General features: G+C 44.5%; 1 protein-coding gene across 3 annotated transcripts in view; it reads left to right on the top strand.

Moving 5' to 3' along the window:
• SH3GL3 (SH3 domain containing GRB2 like 3, endophilin A3) overlaps positions 1–13,688 on the top strand; it is a 145,484-nt gene extending 131,796 nt beyond the window's left edge. For 2 of the 3 annotated variants that reach the window (XM_060003608.1, XM_060003610.1), the window contains one exon: positions 13,025–13,688. In XM_060003608.1, the coding sequence (XP_059859591.1) occupies positions 13,025–13,230 (206 nt within the window). In that variant the 3' untranslated portion in view covers positions 13,231–13,688. Of the gene's footprint in view, positions 1–540; positions 845–13,024 lie in introns of those variants that run through there. The other variant, XM_060003609.1, reaches the window with a different exon arrangement.
• Positions 13,689–18,964: the final 5,276 nt, after the last annotated feature.

Genomic DNA, 18,964 nt, shown 5'->3' with positions numbered 1-18,964 from the left:
AAAAAAATAGCCAGTAGAAGTCAGTTTCCAGGGATTACAAACAGGGCAGCCATGCACCGCAATTCCAGAGGACTTTTCCTTTGAATCCTGGACTTGTTTGTGATACCTCCTGGGCTTGTCGAGTGGGTGTGGCCTCAGGTTCAAACCCTGATGCCAGATCATGGGAATGAGAGACGTAGGAAAGTGTAAGAAAACAGTGCCAGGCCAGTGAAAGATGTCTGACGACAGACCACCAAGTCAGGAGCACCACAGGCAGAGGAGTCTGCAGCCACCTAGAGAACACTTGCCCTGTCCAAACAGCAGCTGCTTGTTGCCTGAGAATGTGGACCTAGGATAGCCAGCCTTTATGATTTTCCAAGAGAAGCCAGAAATCATATATTTATGTGCAATCTCCTTATTTTTAAAACCTTGTCAACTAATCCACACTGTACAAAGCAAGGAGCAGGCCAAGCAAAACACCATCTGCAAGCTGATCCGCATGCCAGTGGCCAGGAAGCCACCTCTGATTAAGGCTGTCATTTGTCTTCCCTTTTTCCTTAGTTCAGAGTGGCAGAGCCAACCCACAAGCACTGGACCTGGCTGTAGTCGAGGAGTCACCTCCCAGGAAACTTTGTTAAGTAAATGGGCCGTGGCTTCGAGAAATCTGCAAAAGTCATCTCCGTACACAAGGGAAAGCTTTGTAAGGGGGGTGGGCACAAACTTTACTAGTTCAACCCATCTCATATAACCTGTGTAAGTGGTGGAGGATTGGTATCAAGGTAAAAACAAATTACACATGCTTCTTTTTATAGATTGTAATGATTAAGCTTGAGTTCCATTGACAAGTCATTTTAATAAATCACATCTCCTATGGATAAATACAGAGTTCTTATTTCTAGAAAGGTAGTTCATAGACTTTTACTAGACTTTACTTACTAGTTTATTACTTAACTGTCTTAGCTTGAGCTGCTATAATGAATACTAGACTGAGGGGCTTAAAACAACAAACATTTATTTCTCACAGTTCTGAAGTTTGGGAAGTTCAAGATCAAGGTGCCAGCAGATTCGGTGTCCGGTGAGGGCCCTCTTCCTGGTTTGCAGATGGCTGTCTTCTCGTTGTGTCTGTACACAGGGTGGCACTAACCCCATTCATGAGGGCTCCACCCTCATGACCCTGTCACCTCCCAAAGTCCCCACCTCCAAATACCACCACTTTGGGGATTAGGACTTCAACATCTGAATATTAGGGGGACACAAGCATTCAGTCCATAGCATTAACCATAGATTAATACTTAAAATTTTCAGGTAAGGAAATCAGGGCCCAGAGGTGACCTAACCCAGAGCTAGAACCCAGGGATCTGAAGTTTTTGTCCCATATGTTCTTACCAAATGGACAAAAATAGTACTTACAGATGTTGAACAAAATGGGTTTTGTGGTATTTATCAGAGTTTTGTGCTTTGTCTGGGTCAGCTCAAGGAAAAGTGTTAGCTTCAAAAAAATTTTTGCTGCAAGAGCTTGAGATTTTAGATAGGAAAAAAAAAAAATGACACCTTTTGAAGGGAACTTGAACCAGATATGCTCTTTCTAATTCAAGAGAGATGGTGTCTAATATGTTGGGCATGGTGCCTGGCCCATAGTGCACACTCGGTGTTTGAGAATGAGTGTGAACCAGAAATAGACTCGAAAGTTCCAAGTTAGTGTTTTTGCCCCAACACGTTAAGAGATGAACTCTCTAGTTAGATGGTACAGGTATAGTAAGTCTCAGGGTGATTGCCGATTTTACCTGTTCTCAGGTACCTTCCTCTCTGTTCCTTAGCTGCCCCTGGGTAGCAGAAGTCATGGAAATACCTCTGCATTCCAAATTTGAGACCAGGAAGTGAGCAGAAAACAAGCTCACCCAGCCAAGATAGGTGTCACCTGTCTTGGTGACAGTGGGCTTTGGAGTCAGAGGAAGGGCCAAATTCCGGCTCTCACCTCTGGGTCAAAATTCTGTCATCAAAAGAACAGGAAGTATCACCCCAACTGCATAGGGTTATTCTAAGGATTAAATTAGATCACATAAATAAGAGGTGCTGGGCACGCGCGGTACTTGCTGCAGAGCAAGAGCCCACGACACAGCAGCTGTTAATGTTACATAATTGGTTATCTGATTTCCCAGCCTACAGCAGACTGGAAGCAGCAGATTAGAAAGGCCTTGGGGACTGCTTTCGGAAGGCCCACTGTCGGCAGGAAAAAGTGACAGGTCGCAGCCTGACTACAAGGGAGGCAAGAGAAAAACTATAAAAAGCAGGAACAAAAACTCAAAAGGCACAGCCGTCTGGGGCATTTACTAAAAGACAAAGAGCCCTCCTCAGGTCAGTAGCTTCCGTAGACTCCATGCCTCGTACCCTGATAGGCACTCATGCGGACAGCAGTTGTGTGAATTTTCCTTCTCTCTCCAGCCCCTTCCCCACCCCAACCCAAAAAATAGGGGTGGGGGTTGTAGCTTGCCTTTCAGTTGGGATGCTCTGACCAAATGCTTCCAGGTAACGAAATCCACAAAGTCAGGGCCAGCAGAGAAGAGAGTACAGTGGGCTCCTTTGGTGATCTGGAAATTAGCCAAGTTCAAGTACCGCAAAAGAGCTGTGATTTTTAGTGCTACGGAGAGAAGAATGTCCCCTGCCCCACTGACCACTCCTACCTCCACCTTTATCTCCTTCAAAGTCAGGATGAGAAACACAGCCTTGGAGAACAGGCTCCCAGGTCCTGGCACATGGCAGAGAGAGAGAGAGGGAGGGAGGGAGCACAGGAGACGGCTGGGCTGCAGAAACGCCAGCCTTATCTGATGCCACCTCCACTCTGGTGTCTCGTCCACCACCTGGAGTAGACACCTGTTTTTGTTTGGTTATTATTATTAGTTTTTGATGGAAGCCTGAGTTGCTCACTTTGAAGCAGCACAGAGAATAAATAGGTTCAAGTGATGGGCAGGGCGAAGGACAAGTTATCTCAGGACATCCCTCAAGTGATGGGCAGGGCGAGCTGGGTTGTGGGCAGGCCTTCCAGGATCAGAGAAGGATTTAGGTGGAGGATGCTCCTAAAGAGCATTCCTCACACATCCCCCCAAAACGTTGTCTTTATTTATAGACTATATGGATCTAATCCTGAACTATATTGTTATATCCATCAAAAGGACACACACACACACAAAATTAAACAAGATGAAGAACTGAGTCACACTCCACACAGACATAATGTTGAGTGAAACAAACGAGACACCAGAGTGCATACTGTATGATTCCATTAACGTTAAACTCAAAAAACAGACATAACTAATGTATAGCCTTAGGAGTCAGGCTAGTGATTACCTTTGGGGGAGTACTGATTGGAGGAAAGAACATGACTGAGCTCTAAGATGCTACTAAAGTTTTATTTCTTGATCTTGATGCTAGCTGCACCGATGTTTCAGTTTGTGAAAATTCATTAAACTCTACACTTATGTGCACTTATCTGTATATATTATACCTCATTAAAAAAGATTTTAAACAATAGTTTTCTCAAAAAAAATAATAAATAAAGAGCATCCCAAGGCACGGGAACTCCCGGAGCCTGCCCAGCTGAGGACCCACAGGCTCTTTCTAACCTAGGTGATGGACCATCCCCTTGGCTGGGGTTGGCTCAGAAACTGAGTGGGCGTAAACTCACCAGCCAACAATTTTCAGAGTGGCTGCATGAAGTGGCGATCAAGAACACAGACTCTGGACCTAGATGGAGGTCAGATATCAGCCCTGCTGCTTAATTGCTTTGAACCTAGGTTTCCCCATCCATCAAATTGGGGGAAATAATGGCACCTCATCAAAGGGTTTCTCTGAGAATTAAATCTGCTAACAGCCACTTCGAATATTGTCCTGGCACTTGGTGTTCACTGAAAAACGGAGGGTTAGTATTTCATCCCCATAGCTGACTGGGACTGCAGAATTAATTCACTGTGGGGCTATCCTACCAGAATAAAGTGTGCCCAGCAATTCTGTACACGTGAGTAGCCCTTGGCAGCAGGGACTTTGGGAAACAAAAGGCGGGGGTGGGGAAGGGCATCCAAAGAATTTTCCTGCTGTTAAAACAAGAGGGGGCCCAATATTATTAAAAACTGGTCCACATTATTGCCAAGAGGGAAGTGAAATTTCTTTTAGGGTTTCCTGACCTATTGTGTGTTGCCGATGTAGTACTGACTGACCGGCCACCTTACAATTCTTGTGGTAGGGTCTCTCTCTTTTTTTTCTTCCCCAAATGGGGTGGAACAGAGCTTGAATAATAAATATTTAACAGGGACACTCCCTCTTCGCTGTTAAAGTAATCTCTGTTTTAGTGCCTTAACAAGGAAGACTGGGTTGGGGTTTCGGCTGCCAGGAGCTCACGTGCACAAATTCTCAGCAGTTTCAGGTGCCAACTACCAAGCACGAGAAAGCATAGAGATGGAGGTGGTGGAGCAAGACCCCAGGGCAAAGGGGAGTGGGTGTTCAACAAAGATGGGGTGCTGGGTAGGACCCCTCCTTTATTACGGGAAGATCTGGGCACTCAGGCACCTTGCCCACGTTTGTGCCTAGTCCAGTTTGAAAAGGTCTCACTGAGGACATGTCACCTTTTCTGCCTGCACTTTTGGGTTCCATCCGTGGTGACACTGACTTGTCTTTTGTGGAGAGGGAAAATTCACACACCATCACGCAAATGGGCACAAACTTGATTTCTTTTTAACTGCACTTGCTTATGAGCCTCCGTTTAGACTGATGGCGGAAACAACTTAATCTTTTTTCCATTTCTACTGTTGGCCAAAAAAAAAAAAAAAAAAAATTTAATCTTTTTTCCATTTCTTCTAATGGTGGAAAAAAACGTAATCTTGCCATTTCAAGGTAACGCAGTCTCTTCCAATACAAAGTGCAGACTATCCATTTATTGCTTTGTCAATTCAGGATTTAAACCTAGTCATTCGGCTGAAATTTCCTGCAAGAACTGTTGGTTTTCCTCCAAGGTTCTCTCCTACCTCCTTCTGTACCCCGAGATGTTGCCTGGGTGCAGGGGGAGTTTAGGGAACATCACAGTGGCAGGTGGGGAAGCGTTTCTGGGGTCTTAACTGCTTCCACAGCTGAGATAACTTGTCACTCCAGGTCCAGGCCTGGGTCCGGGGCCTGACTCTCTGCCTCTGGGTTGCTGGATCTCTGCATTCGGAGCCTGGGTACCCACCCCCAGGCCATCTCTGGTCCAGCTGCTCCTGCAGCACTTCCTCACTTCCTGCCGGGACTTGACACGTGTTCACAGTTCGTGGGGAGCCAAGGGTGGCCCCCTCAGACGCCGTCTCTGTTTAATGATACCACCCACCATTTCCACTGTGCTCAGTGCCCCCAAGTCTAGAGCACTTTGGGGGCCTGCCTTCCCCCACAGTTCCAGTGGGAAGTGGGGCTAAGACCCCCCACCCAGGGTGGAATCCAGGGAGCAGTTCAGCCTTCTTCCCTGCCCTCTTCTCTCACCAGGCCTCCTCCCTGACTCCAGAAAGAGCTCCTATCTCTTCTCTGGGTGGCAGGGAACAGCCCTTCCCTCCCCACAGCTTGTAATACAAACCTCTATGCTCTGGAGTTCTTCAAGCTCTGCTTCCTTGGAAGTAGAAGTCTCTCCGCCCCAGAAGTCCCCCACCCCCACCACTTCTCAAATCTCATAAAAGCCTACCTGGCTCTGGCATGAAAGCCTGAAAGCCTTGGCGTTCAGACCATTTCACAACTGAAATGGCATTATTTTGGAATTTACCAGCTAAACATTGGTTGCTCGTGTGCAGGTTCCACCTTCTCCCTAAAGTAAGGGCAGCCATGGCTACTTAGGTTGAGGGCCCCAGACGGCAAAAACGACCCAGCGTGACAAATGCATTGGACGATATCGGAGGATATTGTCCTGCTGAGGGTGTAGTTCAGGACAGCCAGACCAAGCTCTGCTGGGTGTGGATCTGCCGGGTGCCCGCACCGTTGAGACCTGTGTTCAGTGGGTGGAGGGGACGCAGCGCAGAGGTGGGGAGAGCCCGGTGCTCGTGTCTTATTGCCTGAGTCAGGGAACTCTTGCCCGGGGGCTTTCCACTCAGGGGTCTCAGGAGAGATGCCATGTTTTGGGTTCATTTGCTGATGGAGTGTGATGTGAGTGCTTGGTCACTTCCCAGCTCTTAGGAAATCAAAGTGGGCGGTGTGGCAATGGTCCCTCGCCTAGAATAAATGAAGTGAGAAGTGAGTGATGTGTCTTACCGCCGATCTGTTCAGTGCATGTGTGCAGGGGGTGCACACGTATGCACACATAGGTGGTGGTTGGGATAAGTGCATGCCTGCCATTAATATTTATTTTAGTCATTGTAGGTAGCTTACAAAGTAAATGGGAGGGGAAAAAAATATATATATATATACACACACACACACACACAATTAGCCCTGTAAGTCAGCATGATAGCCTGTGAAATTTCTTGGCAACCCTTAGCAGTGGCATAGATCACATAGGAGGTGACATCAGGAGGGTAGGTCATGGGCTGGGGTCTGGAGCCCTGGTGTGTCTTTCTGCCTTTGCCATTAGCTCTGAGGCCAGGCTGCTGTGACCTCGTCTTCAAAAAGAGGAGGTTCACTGAAGACCACCAGAGACCCTTCTAGCATTGACATTTTGTGTTCAGGGAAATGCTTCCCAAGACCACTATGTGCTTTGGCACCTGACTCCGTCTCTGTTAAAAACTGACAGTGGGAGAAATGATAAAAGAATACTAATCATTTTAATAGACCACATGGAAACAGTTATTCATTAATAAAATTGACTTTGACTCAGAGGCTTGAATTGCTGCAGGGTTTCAGTGCCCAGCTCCCAGCCCCCCTGCCCACCCAGAGAGGAGCTGTATTTCCAAAGGAAAATGGAAAGTTCTGCTTGGAAACGCACAATTCCCCAATGTTTTGAAATCATTGAAGGTTATTCTGTTCATATTCAAGATCGTGAACTGGGCCCCCTATTTAAATCCTTCTACTTCCCAATTACCGTCATTATGACAAGAGGAATATACAGACTTGGGGTGGGATGGTGGTGTCTGTCATGGAAAGAGCCATCTACATGCTAGAAACATCAGGTAGATTCTAGAGATAATAGTGCAGGGGGCCCAGATTTTAAAATGCTGACCTACCTGGAAGCACCACCTGGGAAGGAGCTTCCCACCTGCAGAGGAAGAAGAACCTCCCCACCCCCCACCCCCGCCGACCCGCCACCATGCTCTTCCCTTTCCCCACGAGCTCCTTGACACTCCCGGGCTCTGGTCAAAGGAAATGGAGGGAAAGAGGGCCATGAGTCTGGTGGTTCGCAACCTCCTTTGGAAATTGGAAACACCTGAGAAATTTTTAAAATTTCCCCGTTGTCTGGGTCCCATTGCCAGAGCTACTGATTTAAGTGGTCTGGGGTCAGCCTGGGCAGTGGGCCTTTTAATGTGCCGCCAGGTTGAGAACCACTGCAGCAGGAAGGCAGTAGGTGAGAAACGCTCCTTATGCCAGTGGGGGGGTTGGCTCTCACTCCCACGTGAGGTGGACAGTGTGCGTGGAAGTTTAGCAGTGGGGTGGCACTGAGGGAGGACTGCCCCCAGAGAAAGGGGTGCTGCACGGTGAATTTGCTGCCACCTCCCGTCCCTTCCCCAGGACAAAGGGGCTTCTCATTTGACCAACCCAAATCTATCTTCTCTCTTTACTTGGGTGGAAAAGACTTGGTGAGGAAGGAACACAATCTCTAGCAGAGCTTGTTTCAACTCTCAGTTGAAGTCTGGACAGGGAGAGAAATAAGAATGTTTCATAATAATAGAAAAAGGAAATAGAAATGGAAAACATAGGATGACAGAGGTCACACGTGTGCAGATATTTCAATCACGGGAAAGGATTAAGCCCTCTTCTTAAGGCCAAAACCCATGAAACTGGCCTGGTCTGGCTCTGGGGTGCTGCATTCCCTGCTGTGCAGACCTCACTCTGCTCGGGTGATGTAAAGAGGAACAAGTGTCTGCTATTGTGGTGTGCAGGCTTCCCTGGTCTCCTCCTGGATGGCCTGTTCCGTCCACTGGTAGTGGCCTCTGTCCATGTGGTGGCCTCACGTGGATGCAGTGTGTGGTCTTCCTGGGGTGGGGTTCAGCCTCCTTCCACCTCCATCTTGACTGGGACAATCAGGTCTCCCTCTGAACTCACCGGTGGTCCTTGCCCTCCACCCCCTCTGCGAGGGGCATCACCTCACTTGGCCAGGGCAGCCCCTCAGCTCCTGCCCATTCTCTCACCTTTGGCTCCTCTGCATGGAACCATGGGAACCACTGGGGCCACATGTCCCCTTTAGGATCTGTAGGGAACTGGACTGGGGTGACCATATGTCCTTCCCAGACACACTAAGCCACTATCATAAGCTATCCTAGAAAGCCTTCTGTCTTCAGAAATCCATAGGCCTAGATATTTAGGGGCATTTTAAAATCAAATCTTCAAGTTTAAATGTTTTAGAGAATAGAGAAAAGAGTTTAATTTACTTTATAAATGCTCTTATACCAAAACGTGACCAGAACATAAAAAGGAAGTAATTTCATTTTAAAATACAGAGGTAAAAATCTAAAATAGTAACAAACCCAGTCTAGACGTAGCATAAATGTACAACACAGAAACAAGTGTGGTTTCCTCAAGGCATGCAATGGTCATTCATTTAAAAATAATCTTGTAACATTAATCTTACTATTACTCAAAAAATATGACCCAGTTAAAGTCAAGATGAGGGTAACTCAATACACTGATACTAAAATTTACCTGGTTGAATGATTTTGTGGGAATAGGAAATTTTTAAATACAGGCATACCTTGTTTTATTGCACTTTGCAGATATTGCATTCTTTACAAATTGAAGGTTTGTGGCAACCCTGTATCGAGCAAGTCTATGGACACCATTTTTCCAACAGTGTTTGCTCGCTTTGTGTTTCTGGGTTACATTTGGGTAATTTTCACAATAATTCAAACTTTTTCATTATTATTGTATTTGTTGTGGTGATGTGTGATCTTTGATGTTATTACTGTCATTGTTTTGGGGGGGGACACAAATTGTGCCCATATAAGGTGATGAACTTGAAAAACGTCTGTGTTCTGACCGCTCCACCAACCTGCCACTCCCCCATCTCGCTCCCTCTCCTCACCCTCCCTATTCCCCAAGACACAACAATATTGACATTAGGCCAATTAATAACCCTACAATCGCCTCTGAGTGTTCAAGTGAAAGGAAGGGTCGCACGTCTCATTTTAAATCAAAAGCTAGAATTGCTTAAGCTTAGTGAGGAAGGCATGTCGAAAGCTAGGATAGGTGAAAATCTAGGCCTCTTGCACCAAACAGGAGCCAAGATGTGAATGCAAAGGAAAAGTTCTTGAAGGAAATTAAAAGTGCTACTCCAGTGAACACACAAATGATAAGAAAGTGAAACAGCTTTATTGCTGATATGGAGAAAGTTTCAGTGATCTGGAGAGAAGAACAAACCAGCCACAACATTCCCTTAAGCCAAAGCCTAATCCAGAGCAAGGTCCTAACTCTTTTCAATTCTATGAAGGCTGAGGTGAGAAAGCTACAGAAGAAAAGTCTGAAGCTAGCAGAAGTTGTTCATGAGGTTTAAGGAAAGAAGCTGCCTCCGTGATGTAAAAGTGCAAGGGGAAGCAGCAAGTGTTGATGGAGAAGCTGCAGCAGGTTATCCAGAAGATCAAGCTAAGATCATTAATGAAGGTGGTTACACTAAACAACAGATCTTCAATGTAGATGAAATGGCCTTCTATTGGAAGGTGCCATCTAGGACATTCATAGCTAGAGAGGAGAAGTCAATGCCTGGCTTCAAAGGACAGGTTGACTCTCCTGGTAGGGGCTAATGCTGCTGGTGACTTTCAGTTGAAGCCAGAGCTCACTTACCATTCTGAAAATCTTAAATCCCTTCAGAATTATACTAAATCTACTCTGCCTGTGCTCTAGAAATGGAACAGCAAAGCCTGGATGACAGCACATCTGTTTACAACATGGTTGACTGAATATTTTAAGCCCACTGTTGAGACCTACTGCTCAGAATAAATGATTCCTTTCAAAATATTACTGTTCATTGACAATGCACCCAGTCACCCAAGAGCTCTAATGGAGACGTACAATGAGATCAGTGTTGTTTTCATGCCTGCTAACACAACATCCATTCTGCAACTCATGGATCAAGGAGTAATTTCAACTTTCAAGTCTTACTATTTAAGAATACATTTTGTAAGACTATGGCTGCCACAGATAGTGATCCCTCTGATGGATCTGGGCAAAGTAAATTGAAAACCTTCTGAGAGGGATTCAGCATTCTAGATGCCATTAAGAACATTCATGATTCATGGGAAGAGGTCAAAATATCAACATTATCAGAAAAAGTTGATTCCAACTCTTACGGATGACTTTGAGGGGTTCAAGACTTCAGAGGAGGAAGTAATTGCAGATGTGGTGGAAATAACAAGACGACTAGAATTAGAAGTGGAGCCTGAAGATGTGACTGAATTGCTGCAATCTCATGATAAAACTTTAACAGATGAGGAGTTGCTTCTTATAGATGAGCAAATAAAGTGGTTTCTGGTTTCTTGAGATGGAATCTACTCCTGATGAAGATTCTGTGAAGGCTGTTGAAATGACAGTAAAAGATTTAGAATATTACATACACTTAGTTGATAAAGCAGCAGCAGAGTTTGAGAGGATTGACTCCAATTTTCACAGAAGTTCTACTGTGGGTAAAATGCTATCCAATAGCGTTGCCTGCTACAGAGAAATCACTTGTGAAAGGAAGAGTCAACTGATGCAGCAAACTTCACTGTTGTCTTATGTTAAGAAGTTGCCACAGCCTCCCAGCCTTCAGCAGCCACCACCCTGACCAGTCAGCAACCATCAGCATGGCTGACCCTCCACCAGCAAAAAGATTAGGACTCGCTGAAGGCTCAGATGATGGTTAGCATTTATTAGCGATAAAGTATTTTTAAATTAAGGTATACACATTGTTTTTTTAGACAAAATGCTACTGCACACTTAACACAGTACAGTTTAGTGTAAACATAACTTTTATATGCACTGGGAAAGCAAAAAATTGGGGTGACTTGCTTTATTGAGATGTTTGCTTTATTGCGGTGGTCTGGAACCAAACCTGCAATATCTCCAACATATGCCTGTAGAAGAGTAATAATGAGGAACTTGCTTTACTAATTACTAACCTTTACTTCAAAGCTACAATATTTAAAGTAGTGTGGTACAGTTACTGAAACGGATCAGTGGAGCAAAGTAGAAGATCCTAAAATAGATCCAAGTGCACATGATAATTAAATGTATGATATTGATAAAGATAAAAGCAGTATTTGAAATCAGCGGAGAAGAATGGGTTATTTAATAAATCGTGTTGTGATAACTGCTTAAACATCATTAAAAGCAAATAATACCTTTACTTGCAAAAGTGCAAACAGGTTGAAAGAAAACATTTTCATGTTAAAAATTAATTTAAAAAAAGTACTTGGATAAATTTAGTTGAATATTCATATATAATTGTAGAAGGGAAACCATGAATGAAAAGTTTCATCAGTTTGACTGCTTATGTTGTATAAAATTTCTGCATGTATGCCAAAACAAAACAGAAACCCCCATCCCTGCCCCATCCCCAGTACACACTCCAAAAACAAAATAAAAGAAATAAAAAAACAGATAATAAGCTGGGAATACTGCTTGTATCAAACATGACAGATACAAGGTCAATATTTATAGTATAAAAGTGTATAATATATTAGGGGCTCCTAGTACTTTTAGGACAAAAAAATCATAGAAAAAATACATTGATAGTAAATTTTGAAAGTCTTGGAAAAATTTATGTCTATGAACAGCCAATTTCCTTCTAGACGTTTACCCTCAGGAATTAAATGTACATATTTGTAAATACACATACATTAGGATATTTTTCAAAGAGTTATCAATGAAAGCCAAGAGAAAACAAACAGGAAAATGAAAAGGAAGGAATGGAGAAGGGAAGAGAGAAAGAAAGAGGAAGGAAGGAAGAAAGAAAGGAAAGAAGGAAGGAGGGAAGGATGGGAAGAAAGGGAAGAAAGGAGGACCTTTAAATATCCTATAATAGGAGATCGGTTAAAGAAATTATGTTATACTGGTAACAGTTGACAACTGGTCAGCAATTAAATGTAACCTGGACAGATGTTCACAGTAATATGTATAGGAATTCTTTTATGCAAACAGCTATATGTAAATACATACACAAATTCATAAAGATATCTGGAAGCTTCTATGCCATAATGTTAATTTAACATTGGTTACCTCTTCATTAGTGGTTTACAGCTAACTTTTCTCAATTTTGCATGTCTTTTCTCTCTTTTTACCATGTTTAGTTTTAGTTTTGAAATGAAAAAGCAATTATTTAAAAGATGTTACTCTGAGAACTTCTGGCTTAGTACAACAGTCCCAAGACTGCAGGCTGGTCTGTAGAGATTCTCCTCACCCCTCTCCAGTCTCACGCCCTGCCATGTTCCAGCTCCTGGTCACCAGCTCTAGGAAAATGTCCCTGACCACCCAGGCCTTTCCTGCTTTCTTCTTCTCTGAGCTATAGGTGATACAGTACCTCATCTTTGTTTTTTAAATGTTTCCCATGTGTTTTCCAGTCTCCGGAAAGAAACTATGAGCTCCCTGAGGGCAGGGGTTGGGCCTTGTAATTCTGCACCTCCCTTGGGCTCCAGGCAGAGCTGAGTAGCTGCTTCAAGGACAGGGGCTGGGCCTGAATTCTCTGGCCGGGAGAACTGATGAGAAAAGCCGTGGGCCCAGGAGGTCATCTAGGGCAGCTGGGAGAGCTGAGGAGGGCAGAGGCCACAAGTACAGCACCTGTGAGGTGGGTTGAGCCGGCCTTGTCCTGGGAAGGAAGGCAGGGGCCTGCTGTGGTGGTCTCTGCAACTCTCCACCTTTGCAATGCTTCCTGGGTGATTTGTCGTGTTAACCTGTGCTTTTTGTCTCCATGTGATGTGGACAGGTTCTCACATTCCCATGGACCAGCCCTGCTGTCGTGGTCTCTATGAGTTTGAGCCAGAAAACCAAGGAGAACTAGGATTTAAAGAAGGGGATATCATTACATTAACCAATCAGATAGATGAAAACTGGTATGAAGGAGTGCTCCATGGGGAATCTGGATTCTTCCCCATTAATTACGTGGAAGTGATTGTGCCTTTACCTCAGTAAATGTGTAACTCAAACTTTGGACGTACTTTCATAACGGAAATGAATTCACACCAGTGTCCTCTCAGTGTGGTGTTCTGTGGCATTCCTGCTCTTTGACCAGCTTAATGACTTTTGTATGTGTGTTCTCTTTATAATGTATTTTGTATCCATTTAATTTGTATAAATGATTTTCTTGTCTTAGCTACATGAAAATACCATCTTCTTTTTTTGCTGACTGTCCTAAAAGTCATTGGTTAAATAAATGTATGTGCTCCTTGTTGCTAAAAACAAATGCACCCACTGCAGTTTTGTTAGTGAATTGCCCATGTTCCTCAAGCTGTGATGGAATGCGACACTTGAAACTAAGAACCGCTAAATATCTTGTTTCCTGACATTACTGATGGCATCCGGTCTTTTCCCTTCATGGTGTTTTTAGCTGACCTGTGAATAGTCCAATAAACATGACACACTGTGTTGGTAAAAAGGCCTTGGTTATTCTTAATGTTGAATTGATTTTTAAGACAGTCGTGCACAGCTGCAAACTCCTCCTGTGCCCACTCTGACTCGGGGTCCAGCTCGTGACTTGTTTGGCCTGTGGGATCGTAGCAGGCTGGATACAAACGGAAACTTGAAATAGCACTTAGCCTTCCCACCTGTGCTCTTGCACCTGCATCTTCACCAGGAGGGCATGCCCAAGCTAGCCTACCAGAGAGAGACATGGACCAGAACTGAGTTACCCTAGCCAACCTCCAGACCTGTGGGCAAAGGTGAGGAGGCAGGACACTAATCTACTACAGTTCTAAATATAAATAAGTACTAGATATTCTTAAATGGATCAAGTTTATTTACGCGGCTTCCTCTTCCTTGAGGATATGTTCTTCTGAGATTTCTCCATCCCTCAAACGAATGGACTCCTGACAGGCACATCTTTCAGTTCAATAGGTATTGCCAGGTGTATGTGACCCTTAGCATGGACACTGCTTAGCTTCAAGCTGGGATCCCATCCTCACTTTTGCCTACTTATCTCTTGTTTTGCTGTAGAGGCAAGTGGAGTGAGTCCCAGGAGACTCACCTGGTGTCTGTCCTTATGAGATCACGCATGGCCATGTGCGTGGTCTAGGTCCCAGTGGATAACTAGGTTTTGCTGAAATCTCCCCTTGGGGGTACTGAGCAAGGCCAGCTTGAGATCTGGCCTTTGGGCAGCACCAAGGGTTGGTCTCAGTGGGCTGACAAGGGACATGTGATCCTACTCAGTGTAAGTAAAAGTACAAAGAGCAGGAAGGGGGAATAAAAAGCCAAGTCTGTTCTTAACAAGAGATCAGCAAAGGAGATCAAATATTAACCTCGAGGCCAAGTCTAGAGGGCCGAAATAAGAGCATTAGAGAGATGTCAGAACATAGAATCAAGGGAGTATTCGAGGGCAAGCCCTAATGAAGTATGTCCAGTAGAAAGGTGCCTGGGGAATTATCTGCCTGGAAGAGGCCCCCAAACTCAAGCCAAGTTCCATTGACATAAAGGTTCTTCTCTGCCTCAGAGGTAAACCGTGGAGAGGGGGCTAAGAATCAAAGTGGATGTTATGGCTCCTTTAGGAAAACTTGTTCCAGTTCCTGGGATTGTCCTGGGACCAAGGGTTCTTGGGGACATTCCTTTGGACTTGGAGTAATTCAGGCTTAAAGTGTTCCTCTCAGGAGCCACTTCCATTTCCCACCCCACGAGCAGGAAGAATCAGTTATGTTCACCTCCATGGAGGTGGAAGAAAGACCACCTTCCTGGGCCAGCTGTGTCATTTGCTTTACGTGCATTTTCTAGTTTAATCTTCATTAAAAGCACTAAGGCAAGTTGCAATGTTCCTATTTGCTGGTGAAGAAATTGAGACTTAGAGAAGGCAAGTGACTTGCTGAATGAATATCACAGAGCTCAACTCTAAAGGCTGTGCTATGTCTGTACCTGTCAGATTGCTCTTTTAGCGTGTCTGCCCCACATATAACTTCTACTTTACCCACTGTGGAGGGACCCATCAGCCACCCTGAACATTGTGACCCTATCCACTGGCCACAGTTGATTGGACCAGGGATGTGCATCCACTGTTTCTTTTTCAGTAGTGATAACTAGAACCCATTTGCTACAAATTAGGTGGTCAGTGTCTTGGTCCAAGGCCCCACCTTTGTGAATGTCTCTGGGAATGTGGCTACCCTGGCAACTGGAAGACCTCTTATTTAGTGTACAGCACTGTAAGTCTAAGCCCCCTTGGTGCCTCCCACAGGCCAGTCCCTGATGATAACTAATGATGTTGAGCACCTTCTCATATGCTTATTGGGCATGTGTGTATCTTCTTCTGTGAAGCGTCTCTTCAAATCTTTTGACCATTTAATTTAATTTATTTATTTATATATATTTTTGGCCACACCACGCAGCATGTGGGATCTTAGTTCCCCGACCAGGGATCCAACCCGCACCCGCTGCGGTGGAAGCGTGGAGTCTTAACCGCTAGACCACCAGGGAACTCCATCTTTTGACCATTTTAAATTGCTTATTATTAACTTGTGAGAATTCTTTATATATTCTGTATATGTCTATATGTCTACATTTATATTAGTATGTTGTTCTTAGAGTATCTTAATGTTGTTTGGTCTCCGTTGTAGAACCTCTGATAAGCTATGTCGGACAACATCGTTGGACATAATTTCAGGTGGGAAATAGAATATCTAGTAAACTTTAGTATTGGTGGCTGCAGTGGATTGATTAATGGCCTCCAAAAAGATATGTCCCAGTCATAACCTACAGTACCTGAAAATGTGAATTTGGAAATCAGGTCTTTGCAGATGGGGTGTTAAGATGAGATCATCCTGGATTAGGGTGGGCCCTAAATCCAATGGCTGGTGCCCTTATAGTAGAAAGGAGAGGAGGATTTGTCACAGAGCCAGACACAGGGCAGAAGGCCATGGGGAAAGCATGGGAAGGCTTCCATGGGAAAAGCAGAGAAAGATTGGAGTGATGCTCCCAGAAGCCAAGGAAGAGGCGAGGAAGGATTCTCCCCTAGAGCCTTCAGGTGGAGCACGGACTTGCTGACACCTTTATTTTGGACGTCTGGGCTCCAGAACAGTGAGAGAACTAGTTTCTGTTGCTTTAAGTCACCCAGTTGTAGTCATTTGTTACGACAGCCCTAGGAAACTAATACAGTGGTGTTCATTTAGTTATTATACAGTTTCAACTCATTTCAGAGCTTTCTAGGGGCAAAATCCACCCTGTCAATGAGGACACCCAAAAATGTAGTAGTTGGTAAGGCAGAAGTAGCCTCATGAAGATGGGAAATGTCTTCTTCCAGTTGAGCACAGGCTTAATGACCAAGCCCAAGAGATTAATGGAAGAAAAATCCAAAGAGTGCTGGGGTATGTGTGGTGGACACTTCTCCTCCACTTGGGATGCCTCCTCCATGTAGACGCAGCTCTTTTCGTAGGACTTTCTTTCCCTCTTTATACCCTCTAGCTCGTGAGCCCTGGGTCCAGGGGAACTTGATCTGACTGATGAGTTTAGAAAGAAGAACTGAGCAAATGTAGCTCAGCCCCTCCCCTCCCCTTCTCGGGAGCTGCTCATCAGTGGAGAGCACACGGAAAGCTCAGGAATAAAGGCGATGTGTGGTCTTCCTACACTTTGTTATTATTGCTCCATTGGTTCAAGATTTGGACAGAGGAGTTCCGTTTCTTGGTCCCCCTTGAACACCAGCACTTACTATACTTTTCATCTCAGTGAGGTTTATTATCCTACCATTTAATCCCATTTTAGTCTACATATATTTATTCGATCTATATGTACATACTTATAACTGTCAGTGTGAAGCCACAGGAATGGTAATAGCTGAGAGCCCACAACGAGAGGACGCGGGGCTGCCCTGCTCTCAGCTATACTCCCTCTGCCTCTTGGCTCTCCCAATGCAACTGGATGCAGCTCAGAAAATGACTGTTCTTCAAAGGCTCTTGTGACTCTTGAGATTCCAAAGATGGAGGGGTTAGTGCTCCCCAGAACCTTCACCAGAAAGGTGACACATCTTGTATACATTAAACTGATCATTCTAAAAACCAGAGTCTCTGGTTTACATAGCCAGGAGGAAGCCAGAGGAGGAGGCTAGCAAGAGGCAGCCAAGAGGGTACCACACAGGGAGATACACCTACAGAGGGACCATTCCTGTGAGGTCCCAGGCCAGACGTGGTAAAGGTGCTGCTGAGTCTCCCACAAGATACCCATGGTTTCCTTAGCTTCCTGGCAGGGTGAGCGGAGGACATTCACAGTGCACAGCTGTCTTCCTTCATCACGAGGGCCATTGTCGCCAGAGCAATGGCTACTAGTGTATCTCATCAACCCGCTGAGTTTCAGTTATGGGGATAATTCCCTTCCTCCGTTTCCAGCATTCATATAGAATTTTATATAATATCCATTTAGTGATTTCAGTGGGGAATGGGTAGGATGAGTGAAACATTTGAGTTCAAATCATCTTGGATCAGAAGTCTCTACCTGACCTGACATTTCATGTCAATATCAGCGTTTTTTTTTTTTTTGAAAGGAAAAATTCTTTTCCATTTTCTTTATTGATGCTTTGCAGAACACTGGTCATTTTGTTCTCAATCTTCCTGACACCATACATGAATTTGGGGATACTTGTTTCATGGAGTTTTTTTGGTTTCTTTCTTGGTTTTTAAAAACAACAATAAAAATACGCTGCTCTGGTACATATTTAATGAAATAGCATTTAGCAGTTTCATGGGAAAGGCTGAATAAGTCCCTCTCTCGCTTTGATGGTAAACCAGAGACCCAGGCTCGGATCGAATGTCAAACTTGCCTTGGAGGATTCAGGGGTGGGTGTGTCTTTCAGGCGGAAGTTCACCATGAAAGAGCAAAGGAACAGAGCTGAGAGAACATCCTTCAGGCCGGAGCCACTGAACCATAAGAGCAAACGGTGAAGACAAAGGCAGAAATCAAGAGTGCTCCCAGTGATTGCTCCTTGGTTTTGGTTTTTTGAGAAAAAGAAATAAACTTGTGATATTTTCACTGTTTAGGCGAAATTATAGACATACTACATGCACACTAGGGAACATTTACAAATTCCTTTCCATGAACAGATGTATGGCTAGATGGTGAATGAGCTAGCTAGCTGCCTGTTTTCACCCACACTATCAACTTCCATGGCTTCAGGTATCAACCATATGCTGAGGAGTCACAGATCTCAATCTCCAGCCCAGCTTGTCTTCCTGATTCTAGACCCAGAGGCATTTCCAGCTCAAAACGTTCCAGGTGAAGCCATCATCTCTGCACTGCCTCTCTCCAGCCAATATACCCCTCTTCTTCTGTTGTTCCCAGTGTCCACGAATGACACTGCCATCACCCATGGCCCATGGCAGGAATTAGGGTATCAGCCTTGACTGTCTCTCCTCTCTACCCTTTAAGTCATTCACCAAGTCTTAACAATTCTACGTCTCTTACAATTGTCGCAAATCAGTCTATTTTCTTCTATTTCCACTACTACTTGTACCAGGTTAGGCCATCATGAGCTCTTGCTTGGATTATTAAAAATACAGCCAGACAAAACATTCTCTGACATAAATCATACCAGTGTTTTCTTAGGTCAGTCTCCCAAGGCAATAGAAATAAAAGCAAAAATAAACAAATGGGACCTAATCAAACTTACAAACTTTTGCACAGCAAAGGAAACCATAAACAAAAAGAAAAGACAATTTACAGACTGGAAGAAAATACCTGCAAA

Source organism: Delphinus delphis, chromosome 2 (assembly GCF_949987515.2).
Source record: "Delphinus delphis chromosome 2, mDelDel1.2, whole genome shotgun sequence".
In the NCBI taxonomy this organism is placed as follows: Eukaryota; Metazoa; Chordata; class Mammalia; order Artiodactyla; family Delphinidae; genus Delphinus; species Delphinus delphis.
This window is presented reverse-complemented; position numbering and strand designations above follow the sequence as displayed.